Source organism: Ceratotherium simum, chromosome 13, assembly GCF_057802395.1.
Source record: "Ceratotherium simum simum isolate JZ-2026a chromosome 13, ASM5780239v1, whole genome shotgun sequence".
In the NCBI taxonomy this organism is placed as follows: domain Eukaryota; kingdom Metazoa; phylum Chordata; class Mammalia; order Perissodactyla; family Rhinocerotidae; genus Ceratotherium; species Ceratotherium simum.
The window spans coordinates 22394526-22412116 of NC_141912.1; the positions used below are offsets into that span (position 1 = coordinate 22394526).

The 17591-nt window shown below is 38.1% G+C and overlaps 1 protein-coding gene across 3 annotated transcripts in view; it reads right to left on the bottom strand.

The window, feature by feature from the left end:
- Positions 1–947: 947 nt before the first annotated feature.
- The window catches only part of DCDC2 (doublecortin domain containing 2), a 166375-nt gene continuing 149731 nt past the window's right edge, over positions 948–17591 (bottom strand). For all 3 annotated transcript variants that reach the window (XM_087438085.1, XM_087438086.1, XM_087438087.1), the window contains 2 exons: positions 8747–9145; positions 948–5791 (listed from right to left, as the gene is read on the bottom strand). In XM_087438085.1, coding sequence (XP_087294211.1) covers positions 5687–5791; positions 8747–9145 — 504 coding nt within the window. In that variant the 3' untranslated portion in view covers positions 948–5686. The remainder of the gene's footprint in view (positions 5792–8746; positions 9146–17591) is intronic.

Below are 17591 nucleotides of genomic sequence, written 5' to 3' on the forward strand. Positions count from 1 at the left end.
GAGAAATGCAGTACATCCCTTCATCATTTGTCTCTTTAATGGAAAATTGAATTTGTGAGGGCATTTGAGAGACCTGTACCATGATTTAATAGATTAAAGCCCCATTAGGGGGAGAAAAAACATACCTGGAAATCTGGAGCAAAGCTGTATGTGTATTTCCATAAATAAGAATTTTATAACCAATGCATGTCAGCCATTTTACAATACCTTGTAGAAACTACAGTCACGGTTGGTTGTAGGAAGTTTCTAATGTCAGTTCACCAGATAGTCTAAAGAGATTTGATTTTGGCAACCTGGATGCCTCCTTTGTTGCTGAGGTTTGCTTTTTCACTCTTAGGGAATAACAAAGATACACGGGTCAACTGTGGTACATTAATGTATTCTTCTCAGTTATGGTACTTGAATCACACAAAACAACATATTTTGTTATTACACAGCAAGAAGGCAAAATGCTTGCGTTTAACTTCTTTTGTTTCTCAAACAGGAAGGGAAAGAAACAAAACTACTTTAATTCAATAGAATGAAAGCAGTGAATATCCCACAAACTGAAGCAGAATTTTAGCCAATCTCTTTGTAAAATTGCAAATTTATTCCTATAGCTAGATCCACACAAATGTGCATAATGTGTGTAATTTATTCTCTGCTTTTAAAGATGTCTTTATTTATCATAACAAAAATTCTGGACCTGTGTTTCTCTAACACTGTTTCATAAAATAAAAAACAATGATTTTTTTAAATATACCTGAAATTTTTATCAACTAAACAACAGGTATTGGGAAATGTAAAACTGTTTTCTTTATATAATGAAGTTTATTATCCATGCCAAATAGAAACAGAAGTATCTTTTAAGTGCTGAATTTCCACATGGCAAAAAGTTTCTATTGTGTTTGTGAAAAACATCATGCAAAGAATTAATATGTGAAAAATTAGCAACACAACATCATAAATAAACAATAAACCATCCAGACACATTTTAATTATATAAGACACAGATCTATTTACTCAAAAGATACAGTAAACTTTCATATTTTAGAGTGAGAGCTGACATAGAAGTAAAAACCTAAATGCTCATTCTTTGATCAAAGCACAAATAATTTTCCTTACAAAGAGAAGTTCTAAACATCAATCCTATAAAAATGATGAGCTCAACTTAATCTTTACTTACAACATCAATAGTCACCCATTATCATTGTACATATTAAAGATTTAAGGCACAAGAAAAACATTGAAACAAAAAAAAGAATAAGGTTTCTCCAAACTTCTAAAATTGCCTATAGTCATTCCCTCTTCCCACATGCCATTACATGTGTGACAATAACTCAAACACTCAATTAAACTATGCAGTTTAAGCTGATGAACCTACAGAGAATTCATTTGGTCCCAATTCTCAGATTAAAGCTAGGTCTGGTGTTGGCTTAAGTCAATGTACCTCCATTAGTTACCTCTTGATTTTACAAATGCTTGATGGTTATCAAGACATGTTTTAATTCTTTTCTAATCCTACAGGATGTTATACCTCTTCAAAAACAATAGTTTTCTTCCTCATCAACATGTGGGGACACACTTTCATCCTCCATCAGAGTCAGTTAGACTTCACAGTAGGAAATACACAAATTTCCTGTGGTCAGAACAAAAATCAGACCCATCTACATACCAGGATATTTTCTGAAAAGCAAAATTTTTATAGTATTTACAAAAATGATATGTAATAACAAAGAACTCAATGTGCTCATCACCTTAGAAAAACAGACTAGCATTTAAAAAAAAAAATGGTTCCATTCCAGGACATTATATTCATACAAGGAAGCTAAAAAGCTTCTGTGCTGAACTTGAACATTAGATAAACTAGTGGACTAATAAGTCAGTCTTTCATCCTATTCATAGTGAACCTGGCTACTTGGTACCAAAAAGAATCCTCTCTACATTCATGTGAATCATGCACACACATTCACAAACAGTAATAATCTTTTGACAGAGCTTGTGTTATTATAAGATATTCTGCACCTAAAGTATATGGTACTTAAGGCTGATGACAAAGAACTAAAGAACTACACTCTGTAGTTACTTTAGGAAAACAAGATAGATAGATAGATAGATAGATAGATAGATAGATAGATAGATACATAGATACATAGATACATAGATAGATACAGAGATACAGAGATATATAGATACATAGATAGACACATGGATAGATAGATGATAGATAGTCATCTCTTTCTAGAATAAATTTTTCATTAAAATGCTGGTAACTTTCTTATTTTGAGAAGAATTTTAAATCTCTTAAAGTCTTCAAGAACCAAGTTTTAAAGCACCATGAAATAGTATACCATTTCTCAGCATTTCTTCTCACATGTTCTTATGAATTGCTTCTCTCAAAAGAGCCTTATTCTATTAATAACGCTGTGCCTGAGGAGGCCTTTTTAATATTTTAAAGTGTGTGAGTGCATCTGTATACGTATTTGATATGCATATATGTAGGTCTATATAGTCTCTTTCTGTTCAGATTGGCAACAGTTCAGACCTGATGCCACAATTTTAAATATGCAGATGTTTCTTAGGTGAATGAACTTTATCCTTTGCGTATAAGGTAGCTCATTCCGTGAAATTTTTGAGGATGTTGGTTTATGAGCTATCAGCTGGAAGAGTGAGCATGAATAACTTCATATTAGTACGGCTTCACCATCGTGACCTTACGGAATTATTTGACTCCGAGCCACATGTATACAGGATGGTTCTGTCTTTACAGACCGTAGCAGAAACTAACACTCTCAGAATAAAACAGGAAACATGAGAGCATCATGCTCTTTCTATGAGTCTGGCTTTCTAATATTCCCCAAAAAACATAAGAAAAAAATGTCTTAATAAATAATCATCCTATAGCTATAGAGAAAAATAATGAGGAAAAAAATAATGGCCATCTTGTGGCCATCATATCACGTTTTATAACTAGAAGTCCAGGGATGCTCAATAGCTATTTTAAGGGAAGCTAAGCCAGGTAAAATGTCCTTACCGTGAAAATTACTTTAGTTAAAATCTTCCTTACTTGCTCTGCAAAATCCCTAATGTTCCAATTCAACTAACAAACCAGTTGTTTACAAATGTCTTAAAACTCAATTAAGTATAAGAAAAGAGTTCCTTGAAATCAGGACTATGAAATCAATGCACACAGCATCACAAAAAACCAACACCTTAAAGCATTTTATTGGTTATCACATAAAAGCTACGTGAGTTTTTCATAGTGCCTTCTCTCTATGAAATAACACCTGAAGCCTAACCAACATCTCTTCTGCTCACTCACATAAGTGGTCTCCAGATCTGTCAGTGAGTCTCACTTAATTGGTGGAGGTAGCCTGCCACAGAGGCCACCATTTCCACGGAGAAAATGTCCACATTTGGGAGGTGAATTCACTGCCATCATTTTTGTTAAAGTCATCTCCAAATGACGTCCACAATTTTCATTCTCTGTGAATGATTTCTTCCATGGTTAGATGACATATTTCATTCCTCTTCTTTTAGTACTATATGTTTGCAAACTGTTTTAAAGTGATTAGTTGTTCATCTCTCCAAGTTAGGGCACAATTACATCTTGTCAACTGATGGTAAAATATGCACATACAAGAGGAGAATTATATCTCCATTTTTCAATTTTTTGGTATAATTATTGCGGCCTATCACTTTCTTGAAGTATACTTAAAATACCAAACTTTGTTTTTCATGTAAAATAACATTGTGCTGCATTAAGATGTATCTTAAAAAGTTCCCTAAAACCTAACTTTAAAATATAATGAAGAAAAGAACAAGAGAAAAGAGACAGAATATTTTTATGAAAAAAGGAAAAGAGAAAAACTCATTAAAGAAAGAAAAGAGAATCACCTTGATAATTAGTTATAACTGCTTATAAATCCCTTATTTTTATAAACTATTTAAAATCATTAACTCCAGGCCCAGTGATAGTGTGGGAATTGTACATTAAAAAACTAAGTAGTCTATTTCCCTAATTGTCTCATTTGAAAAAATAAGCCTACTAGTAGAAAGCACAACCTAGATATTATACTAGAAATACAGTACCCCATTTACAATTCATCCTCCCAGATTAAGATACCCTTATATTATTATCTCTTTCCAATACTGTTACGTTATAGTCTCTGCTTATACTTCCTATTTGTGGAAAATGTTAAAATAGCTGTTAGGGAAAATATCCCTGTTTTCTATAGTATTACGTGCTTTACATAACTACTTTGATTCCAAATGGTTGGTTATGAAACCTGGAGGGGAAAAAAATCTTTTAAATTTATGATTAATAATGAATTCTATGAAAGCACGAGAAGCTAAAATTTCAAATTTATAATTTCTACATAATTAGCAAAAATATTCTTTAATATGAGAAAAAATATATTATTTTTATATTTAAGGAAGAACTGCATCATCTCTTAAGAATTCAAAAAACTAATACACTTATGTTTTTCCCCATATATACCTAAAAAGGCAACTGTGAGTTAATTTAACCAGCCCACAAAATCGTGATCAGGAACTGGTTTCATTACGACAATTTTTAAACTTTTTTCAACAATTTCTATCAGATGGCTTCTAATTATATAGAAAGGAATCTGCTAAAAAGCCTAAATATAACTGGCCATGAAAATAAATGTTTGCAGATATCCCTAGGGGCAAAAATATGACAAGGCAGTCCCAACAGAAATAAGGCAAAAAGCAAGTGAAGTTGAGCAGCGACAAACTCTTCATATAGCCTACTTTTTTCTATTACTCTGTCTTGTTTTTTTATAAAAAACTCTTCGGAGGGAATTCAATCTTTGGGATAGCCAATATTGAGTTTTCTAATATAATAACATGAAGGAGAAGACAGGGATATTATTGGTAAAGGTAGATTGGATCAGTGAAAATTCACAGGATACCAGATTTGCAAACCATCCAGCCAGGCTCAGCAATACAATCGGGTATTCCTCTATAATTCCTTCCTGGGTTTGTGGCATTAAAGCCATAAGGATTAAAATCTGAAGCACTTAAGAGAGGGGCATGACAATATTAACCACTAATACACTGAATGAATACTCCCTCCTTCCAAAATGAATATCTTGCATTGTCTTTTTAATTCATTTAAGGTGGATTTTGGCTAAGGAGGAAGAAAGAAAGGAATGTCAACAAGTCATGGAAACATTTCAACGTATTGCCATTTCCAAATTATCTCTGAAACTAAATTGCAATTTGTTTATTCAAGAGTTTATTGCTTTAAAAAAATAGTACATGCTTTCCTATTATCATTTCTTTAAAATTCTATGCTTTCTTATATAAGTGCTTTAGAATAAGCTGCCATCTAATAATCTTGCTTCTAAATGTATAAGAGTATACAATAGGAGTGGATCCTATTCTTTTTCATCCTTTACAAAGACAAATGGCCAATTGTCTTCCAGTGCAAACTCCCCTCTATCCCTTTTACTTAATTTTTCTAAATGACTTTTAAAACAACATGCCATTTAAAGAAGTCACTCTCCTTTAGTAGCTATTCAAAGTTATCCAGCCTTTCCGTTACGTCTCTAATTTTAAAATTCAGTAGGTAGTCTTCAACCATATTGTCACATTATGTTTAGCAATAACTATATACTTATTATTCAAGTATTATAACCCTTCATTTTTCTTATAATCAACATTCTTTTTTAAAAATCACCTATGCTATAACAGCATAGTCCTTGTTTTGTTCGTTGTTATCATTTTCTTGTGGGCTAGTGATTTTTACTTCTGGTCTTGGTGGTCTTTGAGGGTCTAAGTCAACCTGGAGGAAAATAGATAAAAACAAAGACATTGGCTCTTTAGTTACAAAGGTAAGAAAATTCACAAGGAAAAAAATTATTCAATATTCCCTTTAATCATGTAAATATTCAACTAAAAACAGTTCCTTGGGTTCACTATGCTTTTTAGTGTACCATCGCCCAGTGGACACGCCATTCTCAACAACTGACTTGTGCAGAAGCCCTTTCTGAGACATAATCCACTACGCGTTTTTAAGGGCACAGACTCACTTCTTGTGCTGCAGGCTTTATTTTTCTCAATTTTTTCATTTTGCTTTCAGTTTTTCTTTTCAACATCATATTTATACTTTTCATTTTAGCATTTGCAGAGAAAAGGGAAGTGAAAAAGGCAGCATTTCTACCCCCATATCACATTAATCCAGCCCCAAATCAGATGTTCTTCTGTTAGTTATCTACTAGAATTCACAAATTCTTTGTGAATATGATTCCATGTACCATCAAATATCAGGGAGATAAGAGCATGACAGAAAATCAAAACACAGAGGCAGCATCTCTCCAGCAGCAACCATTGTTCCTGCCACTTGGACTTCTCATATGTTATCAACAATATTGTCTCATTTACAATTTGTCCTTCCCCCACTAGACTGAAAACTAAGGGGGTGAGCTTAGAATTAGCTGCTAGTTTTCAAACTCAGCTCCATGGAATCCTGGAGGCTCCAAAGCCCCCACAAGGGCCACCAGTATGGGGACAACAGGAGTAGCTCCAGGTCCCCCTCCCCTACAGGCCATGATTTATGCTCTAAAAAGGAAAAAAGATTACTGAGACTATCTCTTATTTCACATTGTTATCTCGTGATATGTCTCAAATAGGATCTTGAATATAGTACAAGCTCAACAAATGTCGATTGATTGCTGTGTATTTGTCATGTATTTCCTGCCGTTTTCCTACAATCATATCACACATTGTCTAAGAACTGTTACATGGAACAAAATGCTACATGAGAAACTGAACTTTTAGTCATTTTATAAGAATCCTTTTTAAAAAGTTAATTATTAACGTATAATTTATAATTCATCTAAACTTGGTTTTTCACATATTTGGTATGCTTAAAGTATACCTATAGTAATAATCCTTTAGGGAGAATGAAAACAAAATATACTATCATCATAAGAGAGATGAGTCAAATAAGATTAAATATCTGTGGGTAACTGCTCTGCTGTGGCATGTGTATAGTCCTTAAAATCCCTAACTAGTCATGTACCAGGCACTTGTTCATTTGAGCTCCCAAGAATTTAGATTCATTCTCAATACATACCATGAACACCTGTACTTCAAATTATATAACCTTGATCCTGACTGATACCCAATTCCTATGAAAGGCAGATTTTTAGAAGTTAAATTTATGGAATGGACGGACAGGCAATCTATTCATTTCTGTAAAATCTATTTAGGTTGTAACACTGAATTAAGCTAGACCACTGGAAAAAGGCATACTTGATCTTACTATCTAGGTCTCACATAGAATTTATATTTTGATTTCATGCTGTAAACTTTCATCAAAGGCCGCTATAACAAAGAGCTGCTTCATGAAACCTACTAATACAGTTGCCATATAAATGACACTGAGGACATTGTCCTCTACATTATTGTGCTTCCTATATGATTCCCCCAGACAACAGATTTTACTTTCTTTGAGAAACTTTTTTTGGCATTTCTTGAGAAATTCATTTTGTTTCCTTATTGAGGGAAAGGGAATCATGTAATTGGCTGAATTGTTTTTTTATTTTAGCTACAAACAACTTCAGGATACAAATTGTAGCTAAATTTTAATAACTATGTAGAAGTGTATACGGGGAATTTCTTACAGAATACGACTATGATTCTCTCATCTTCAGAAAAGATGAAATGAGAGACATGTTGAGTATTTTCATTTAGATGTTAAGAATGTTTTTGTATAAGCCATACAGTAGATTATAGATAACTTTGTACTGGCTACTGAAATCTGGCCACAAGAACATCTTGAGTGTTTTGCATTTTACCAGTACTAAACTTAGTCTCCCTAAGCAAGGTAAAACAGATGAATCAATAATAAATAATCAGGAAGACACCATTCATCATACTGGGTATCAGGAATGAATACACCAAGGTCCACTTGAGAGATTACAGACTTGAGGGAGGTGGGCCTTGATCTGATGCACAGACAGGGAGGAAGGGCATAAGCGGATGGTGATTGTACATCCTGCCTTTTATACTATGAGACTCAACTGGAGCCTATTCATTAGCATGTAACTTAACCTATCCTATGGAACTTTATCTATCCTACGGAAGAATGCCAGGACTTGAGAATATCCTGCCCCAGGGCCAGCAGTGGGATAACAAGGTAGGAAGGAAGCTTCGCCACATATTTCTTTGCCTTCTCTGTATAATAAATAAAATGAAATATTATTAAGTGCCTGGTCTATTAAGTGCTTAATTCAATTAATCCATTGGAAGAGGACTAAACAAATTAAACTTTAATATTTCTAGAAAGCAAAGAAGTCACTCATAACAGAGATGATGTTCTTTATATCATGACTAAGTCTTACTGGTCTTGATATTCTTCTCTGGTTTGTATCTTCCCTGGTCTTAACTTATTTGTATTTGTTATTTGTATTTCTCTCTTTTGTTATACATGTTCTTAGAAGCCTCTGTAAATTTTTTGTAGAAGGAGGTAGGAGACGGATGGATGGATGGATGGATGGATAGATGGACGGATGATAGAAGGACAGACATGGTCTGTCAGATAGAGGGGTGACAGTACTTGTTGACTGACTGAAATGATGTAGTCAAGTAAATGGTACTGGATCCTCCCTACTCAGTTGTAAGTGGTTTCAAGGCAAGTCCTAAGTGCTTGAATAATTCCCTAAGCGTGCACACACACACACACACACACACACATTCATGCATGCACATGAGTGAGTAAAAGCAATAGAAATACCTCATCTTGGCCATCAGCAGCTCCTTGAGACTTTATTTCCTCATCCACTGCCTCTTGAAGCTCACTGTTAACCTGATCCAGTTCTTCACCATTTTCTTCATCGGTACCTCCATTTACACGAGCGGGACCTGGTTCTTCACCATTTTCTTCATCGGTACCTCCATTTACACGAGCGGGACCTGGTTCTTCACCATTTTCTTCATCGGTACCACCATTAAGACGAGAGGGACCTGCCTCCTCCTCCCTGTGATCTGGGATTTCCTCTGCTTGCTCGGGGGCATCTGAAGCCTCCCTACCTCCCTCCTCTTCACCATTCATTCCTGAAAAGTCTTCTTTCTGTTCTACATCCTTGTTTTCCTTCTCTCCATCTTCTTCCTCATCTACTATTTCTGCTGGCCTCTAATGGATCAAAAGGAATAATGGATAAAAGTAAGAAGTGTAACAGAGATTTTTCCATTGCACATATAATAATGTAATAATTATAATACTACAGTCAAGTAAAACTTCCTTACATTTGCACTGTACTTTATAGTACATAACGTGTTAACTTTTACCGAATATCTACTGAATGTCACTCTTCACAAGTATTTTCTCATTTAATCCTCACAATAATCCTGTGAGGTTGGTATTATTCCCATTTTACAGGTGAGAAAACTAAGGTAGAGAAAGACCAAATATCTAGCCCAAGGTCCCACTGTTTACAAGTGGAAAAGCCAGAATTACAACAAAGCATGTGACTCCAGAATCAATGCTCTTAATCCCATGACAGATAGGAAACTAAACTGCAGGGTCCTTGGCCAATATCTAGCCGAGTGTCTGGCCCAGAGGGGAAGGTAAAAAAACTCTTTGTGGAGAGATTATCATCCTCATCACTAGTGCCTGGTGTGTATTTATATCTCTAAATACAAAAATGGGCAATGGCGATGGCACCAGGATATGAATCCAGGTTTTCTAACACTGGATGTGGACAGTTTTCCACACGATTGTCTAAGATAGTTGACATATACCTGCAAATACAAAGATTGATTGTCATACAGATCCAAGGCCAAAAAACTATATGTCCTTTGTATAAAAATAATATATGCTCAAACATTTTATAAACTCTAATTAGGCATCTTTACTGTTATTTGGATACACGTAAATTTGCTCTAAAAAAGAACAAGAGGCCGAGTTCCAAAGCCAAGACTGTAGAGAGAGAAAGACCCAGGTTCTAGTCCTGGCCAGGCACGCACTGGCTGTTTCCTAACTTCTGTGAGTTTCAGATTCCCCACTTGTAAAGTGGGAATATAATAAAACCTCCATGGTGATTAAATGAGACAAATCATATACAGTCCCTAGCACAGTACCTGGCTGATCACAGATTCTAAAACAACATTAAAATCCCTTCCCATTTGTTATGATACAGTCTTTCCTGGAGCTATCATATTTCGTCATAGCCCCTGGTAAAATAATAGTGTTCTATGTTCTATGTTAGGACTCCAGACCTGCCTCTTTCTAGCTGTATAACATTGGACAGGTCACTTAATCCTCTGGCATCTGTAAAATGAGGGTTTGAGACACAATTAACTCTGACCTCCCTTCCAGCTCTGGAAGTCCATTCTCCTCTAACAGCCCAAATACCTGTTATGGAACTGTTAATTGTCTTCTTATAAAAGTTAACATAATGCTCTCAGCTTCAGAAGTAAAGAAGGAAGGAAAAGAAGGGGAGTAGACTAAAACTTTGGGGTAAAATGCCCCACATTATTTTGAAAAGGAAAGAGTTAGAACCATGAATTCCTCTATTCTGTCAAAAATAAAGTCTCAAATTTGATTACATGATATCAAAGATGCACTTTAAAAAATGAAGGGAAAAATTAGTTGTTCTTAAGATATTCCAAAAGCATTGTTTGTCATCATGCAGATTAAATGACAGCACAGGGAGGCTTTCAAATTCATCTTTCAAATTTCTATTCAGATGCTTAATGGCAGACAGTGTAGGGCCCTAGTGATCCCTAAGCCTGCCGCCCTGGGTGAGGCCCTTAGGAAGGCTGAATGCTGGACAGAAATGAAGGGTAGGAGGGGGTAGATCTGCCAGGTGCTAAAAAAAGGCAAGAGATAAAAAAAGGTAACCCACAGTGCTTGGTAAAGACTTCTGGCTTTTATGTATAAGACCTAAATGAATGAAGGTGAGAAAATCCTCCAATTTCCAAAAGAGAAAAGAGTATGTTCCCATCTCCACACCCTTGTCCCATCCTCTCTCCATAGAGAGAAACATGGCACAGCATTGAGGCAGACGTAGTTGAAGTGATGAGCAGAGGAGAGTTTGGAGAGGGAGAGAGTGGGCATTGTCACTATGAAAACAGAACAAAGGAAATATCCTGAGCCGATGATGTTTATGCATTACCGAGGAGCAAGAGCTACAGAGGGCGCAGGAAAGGAACCAGCACCAGGAAGTCCAGGGGCTTCCTCAGTAAGACACTAAGAAAGAGGGGACTCCAGAAGGCAGAGAGCTAGAATAAGGAGCCAACTCAGAGAAACACTGTGGGTGGCTCCCCACTAACATGTCACAAGAGGCTAAGAAAAGGCCCAGGGGTCTCAGGCCTAGAGACAGCAAGTTCCCTTCCTGATGACTCTGAGGGATTTGGGGGGACACTCACTGTGGGACCCTAAGAGACATTGGGAGGGTTCTCAGTCATCACAACTTGAGCGAATGGGCTTCGAGCACCCGTTTGTAGTACCTAGGTCCTGAGACAAATGGGACCATCTCTACAACAAAGAACTCAAGAGCAGTGCAGTAACAAATCACATTACAATCTATATATGGCATGAGGAGAGAAGCAGCAAGAGCATGTGTCAGGAAAGGGACAAGGTGCAGTGTGGCAGCCTGCTGCCGGATCTCACATGTTCTGGTCACTGAGACTTCTAAAATACTGCGTGAACAGAGTTTGAGGATGGAGAGCAACAGACGAGAAGCAAATACACTGAGCACCTGTGACCTGTCTATGCCAAACATCATGCTCAGCGCTCAGACATTCATCATTTCATGAAACCCTCACAATAACCCTACGAAGTATGCTTCTTATGCCCATTGGACATATAAGGAAACTGAGGAATCACTCAACATTTCCCAAATCAGACAACAGGTGAACAAGTAGGGCTGGGATTTGAACCCAAGGCGATCTTGTCCCGAAGTCTTGATATTCTTCCCTAAAGAAATAATACAAGAAGTTGCTGCTTCACCTACTTGCTACAGCATGCACACTCAAGTGTATTTTCAATGGCCAGAAAACATGACATCTGCAGGAGGCAACAATACTTTTACTGTTTAAAGAATTACCGACGTGAGAACGAAACATTTCTGGATTTCTATTAAAGACTTTTGGTGTGATCCAGGCAGGGAACATGACAAAGATTGTTAGGCAGAGTACCTGAAGCAGTACATAACAAAAATCCAGAAATACTACAAGCACTAATGGCCAGTAGGAGCATACTTCTTTATAAATTATCTGTGAAAACTGGATAATTGTATATCACTCTCCTGGAAATTGTTGTACTACTTACTGTACCTAAACTTGCCCTATTCAGAGCAACGTTTGGTTTTGGTTTTAAAGAGAAGTTCTATAGCACTTCTTAATAAAAAAAAATTAATAATAATAACATAGAAAACATAATTTAGTGTAATCATTTAGGAATGTAGATATATTCCTTGCCTCTCTGAGAATATATTACAGAGCTTGCTAAAGTCTGTTAAGGCAACCACTTCTGTCTAAGTGAGGAAAAGTCTGTTTTTCTTTCCTGACATCTGGATTTATACCTAAAAGTTGCAAAATGACTGTGTGCTGGTTTTTAGTTTTTAGTTTTGTATTTCTCATCTTACCCCTTTCTTCCTCCCAATTCTCAAACACATATACATTTTTTTCTCTTCTTAATGCAAAGGGCTGGTATATACCCTAATCTCTTTTTCAGGACAGAGACACCCAGCTATGAACTCAGGCTCTGTTCTCCTCACCATTATTACCACCACTACTAACAAGCAGGATTATGCTTTCATCCATTATTTCTATCACACTTTCCAAACACAGTTATTTTAGTAGTCATCAAGTAAAGCCACATCTGGTTAGCTCAGCCTTAAGAAATGCAAGATTATGGTGCTGAAATACCAATTTGATCAATTTAAATAAGACGGTAACATTAGTTAAAAGCCTTATAATCCTTTAAAATATCCTGAGTGTAGAATAAAATTTATTATTACTACGACACTACAATTCAGGGCAAAAAAAAAAAAAAATGCTGCTATGACAGATATGTAATGAATAAATGAAAAGCAATGTGCTTTTTGGTGTAATCTCCTCTGAAGCAGGCATTAAATTATTAAAGATGTTTCCAGTGTATACATCAATCAAATCATCCCCAGAAGGAACACTGGGTTTTACACCCGTACACACACAGAGATAAAATCTATAGCATGGTAAGGGCCTGCAAGGAAGGAAAAGAGTAGTCCTTCTATAAGAAGTGGGTGTCCATAGCTGGAGGGAGCTATGCTTTAGGATAAAAAGAAATATAAGGGGCAAAGTGAGCAAGTTGCACACTTCCTCAATCCCCTGCCCTCCTTCTCTTGCTATAGAAAAACTATGGAAGAGGAATCTGGTACCCCCCTCACAATTCAGAGCTGACATCCAGCCCTGGCAGTGGGGCCCTCGCAAAGGAGAATTTACTCAGGTGGATAGGATTCTTGGGAGGCCATAGGCAGGACCACGGCTTCTATCACCTCATAGCTGGAACAGCCCTGCCCTGGGAGTTAGGCCATGAATTAAATAGCTACATGCAAAGCCAGACACAGAAGGTCACACGTCGTATGATTTCATTTATACGAAACATTCAGAATAGGTAGATCTATAAAGCAGAAAGCAGATTAGTGGTTGCCAGGGTTGGGGAGTAGGGAGAATGGGGAATGACTGCTTAATAGGTATGAGGCGGTTTCCTTCTGGGGAGATGAAAATGTCTTAGAACTAGATAGAGGTGATAGTTGTGCAACATAGTGAACGTACTAAATGTCACAGAATTGTTTATTTTAAAACGGTGAATGGTTAATTTTATGTTATGAGAATATTTACTTCAAGTTTTTTTTAAAAAGCTATATGTTGGGGGCCGGCCCAGTGGCTTAGTGGTTAGGTTTGCATGTCTAACAGCTTTGGCAGCCCGGGGTTCATGGGTTCAGATCCAGGGCACAGACCTACACACCGCTCATCAAGCCAAGCTGTGGCGGTGTCCCATATACAAAGTGGAGGAAGATGGGCATAGATGTTAGCTCAAGGCTAATCTTCCTCAGCAAAAAAGGGGGAGGATTGGCATTGGATGTTAGTTCAGAGCCAGTCTTCCTCACAAAAACAAAACAAAACAAACAAAAAAAAAGCTCTATGCTGGAACTCTTGACTACCAAGTAGAGCCATGTGGCCACTCCTCTGTGTCCGCTAAGATGCCCACAGAATGCACCACTTAACTGGGGGACCAACATCCAGCTATTTCCCTGCTTTATTCTACAGTTTGGCTCTTGGTAGCCACCCCTCTTGTCTCAGGCATAAAAAGCTTCCCTTCACAAAATATCTGGCGATTCTTGGTAAGAGATGGTGTCAAATGAATGAGAAAACTGAATGAATGAACTAATAAACAGATCTGAGAAGAGCAGCTTACTTAGAATTAATATATAGAAAGTGCTTGAAAAATACTTATTAGATAGCCACATTTTATTTTAATAATGTGTTTCTACTCCTCCCTCAAAAAAAAAATGTTGCAACTATTTATTTCCTCAAAATCCTCAAGTAGTTCTCAGCCTCTGCCCCTTTAGCTGGCCCTGCCTGATTGTCCAGTTAAGCCGTAACAGTCACAGCTGGCCAGACACCAGTGTCAGCCCATCGAGCAAGGGATGTCACGTGCACAGCAGCCCATGTTCCACCCGCACCTCAAAGAACCTGACAAAGATCCTGATAATGTTAACAATTTAGATAGAGAAGAGTAGACACAGCAGCCAAAGGGAGGAGTTGGGGAGTGTGGGGAGAAAGGAACTCTTTCCTCTACCTTGCCAAAGGAAAAGGTAAGAGAAAGAAACTGAGGATTCAACTTGAGGGACTGAGGAAGGAGGAAGAGAAACAAGAAGGAAAACCTTTTTTCCGAGTCCAAACACTCCGTCCGTTTCACAGTAAAAGGAAGCAAAGCTTCCACACGTGACTTTGCCTCTTCTGCCTGCAGAGGCCAGTTCTCACGTGATCCCACAAGACTGTGTTCATAGCTGAGGAATATCAATGGGGGATCCCTGGACAAGATTTATGTCTGCTGATGTTTCCTGCAATGGTGACATCAACTGGCAATGTAAAATATATACTGTGCAGGTTGAGTGCCTGTGGAAAGGCAGAGGTCACACTATAGCTTCAGGCCCGTGAAGTCACCTCATCTGGCCTCAGAGTCCCCTTTGGAATTTGAGGATGATAATAACAACCTCACAGGATTGTAGTAAGGATCAAATGAGATCATACACATAAAAGACTATTGTAAACTGAACAAGCTATATACATGTTTATTATTGTTATCACTCCATTTTTCCTGCCATTGAATGGGAAGAGTTGAGAGGCTGTCTGATGAAATCTTATAGTACAGGATTTGCACTATTGAAATTGTATTCTAGTAGGCCACTCTGAGCAGCATCTCTTAAATCTCATGAAAACAAACAAAAGATTATATCAACACACTTAGCAATTGTCTTGCCCTTATCAGTTAATACAGTTAAAATGCAGGCTGATGTTCAACTTCTGGTCCACTGAGACTGTTAGGTGTGATTTACATAAACTAATCATCCTTGCTCTTAGTTATGTTTATTCGTTGCTTCTGAGTTCTCTGCTATGCAATTTTCACAACTAATTTACCGTTCAATAGCTTTTTTTGTTTCTGAACTGCCATCCACTCTCAAAAGTAATACAAATGTGCCAGTAAGAGATACCAAACAAGCATGACTTCATAAATTAGTATATTCACTTAGGTAACAACACATGACTTTGTCTTTAGTAGGGATAACAGGTTGGCAGCAGACAGTTAGGGGTATATTAGCGCCAGACATGTTTCTCAAAGCACTGGCACACATATTTTCTCATTTCATCTTCCCAAGCAGTAGGGCAGGTGTGATTATCCCCATTGTATAGAGGGGGAAACTGAGCCTGAAGAAGTCAAGCAACTTGCAAAGGGTTACATGACTAGTGAGTGACAACATCTTTCACCTGCATCGTAAAAAATATTAATAAACAACGGTTCCAATGGAAGGACAGTGGTCCTGGTACTTTATAAACTGGTCACCATGGTCACCAGATACCTGGATAAGCCCCACTCCTAATATATGACTAATGGACAATGAGGCAGAGGGACTGGCTGGGCTGAGCTGGGTTCCATGTCTCTGCTTATCCCCTCTCTACTCACTGTTGATCATCTTTCTTACAGATGTAGATTTTAACAAGTGACTCTGGGGGCCAGCCCGGTGGCATAGCAGTTAAGTGCGTGCGCTCCGCTGCGGCGGCCCGGGGTTTGCAGGTTCAGATCCTGAGTGCACACCGATGCACCGCTGGTCAAGCCATGCTGTGGCGGCATCCCATATAAAATAGAGGAAGTGGGCATGGATGTTAGCCCAGGGCCAGTCTTCCTCAGCAAAAAGAAGAGGATTGAGATCGGATGTTAGCTCAGGGCTAATCTTTCTCACAAAAAAAATAAAAAGTGACTCTGCTCCCTGAATATTATCTTTTTGATCTACTAGGCAGCATCAAATCAGAGACAAACCTTATCTTCTTACTGTTAAGGGCTGAACTGTGTCCCCTCAAAATTTGTATTTTGAAGTCCTAACTCACAATACCTCAGAATGTGACTGTATTTTGAGATAAAGTCTTTAATGAGATAATTAAGCTAAAACGAGGTCCTTATGGTGGGCCCTAATCCAGTATGACTGACGGCCTTATAAGAAGAGATTGGGACACAGACATGTACAGAGTAAAGGCTACGTGATGCCACAGGGAGAAGTCGGTCATCTACAAGCCAAAGAGAGAGATCTCAGGGGCTGCATGGTAGCACAGGCAGTTAAGTGCGCGCACTCTGCTGCAGCAGCCCGGGGTTCACTGGTTCAGATCCCGGGCGTGCACCGACGCACCGCTTGGCAAGCCATGCTGTGGCAGCATCCCATATAAAGTGGAGGAAGATGGGCATGGATGTTAGCCCATGGCCAGTCTTCCTCAGCAAAAAAAAAAAAAAAAAAAAAAAAGAGGAGTATTGGCAGATGTTAGCTCAGGGCCGATCTTCCTCACCAAAACAAAACAAAAAAAAAAACAAGAGAGAGATCTCAGAAGAAACTGACTGCCGACACCTTGATCTCAGACTTCTAGCCTCCAGAACTGTGAGAAAACAAGATTGTATTGTGTAAGCCACCCAGTCTGTGGTACCGTTCCATACTGTACTTGTTACGGCAGCTGAGCAGACTAATACACTCACCAAGCACTACCTTACCTCCCTTGCCCTCCCCACCCCCACACACATTCATATTCCTATTCCTTCCTCTCTCTGCCTCTTTCTCCCCTCCCCCGCATTTCCTTAAAAAGTCCTTCAGCACTAACTAGGGAAGTCAGGTCCCTCATAAAAGGAAGAGGGCTGGCTGGATGTGGCAGAACAGGAAGGCCAAACCCAGTCTTTCCCAGACAGAAGTATTAGGGGAGGAGGGCAGGGAGAGTGAGTGTCCTCTATGGAAGCAGCTGAAAAAGAGCCCCGGCCTGCTCCCCCTGCACCACACTGTAATTCATGCTGTTCCTTCTACTTTTACCCAGAATGCTCTTCCCTCCCCTCT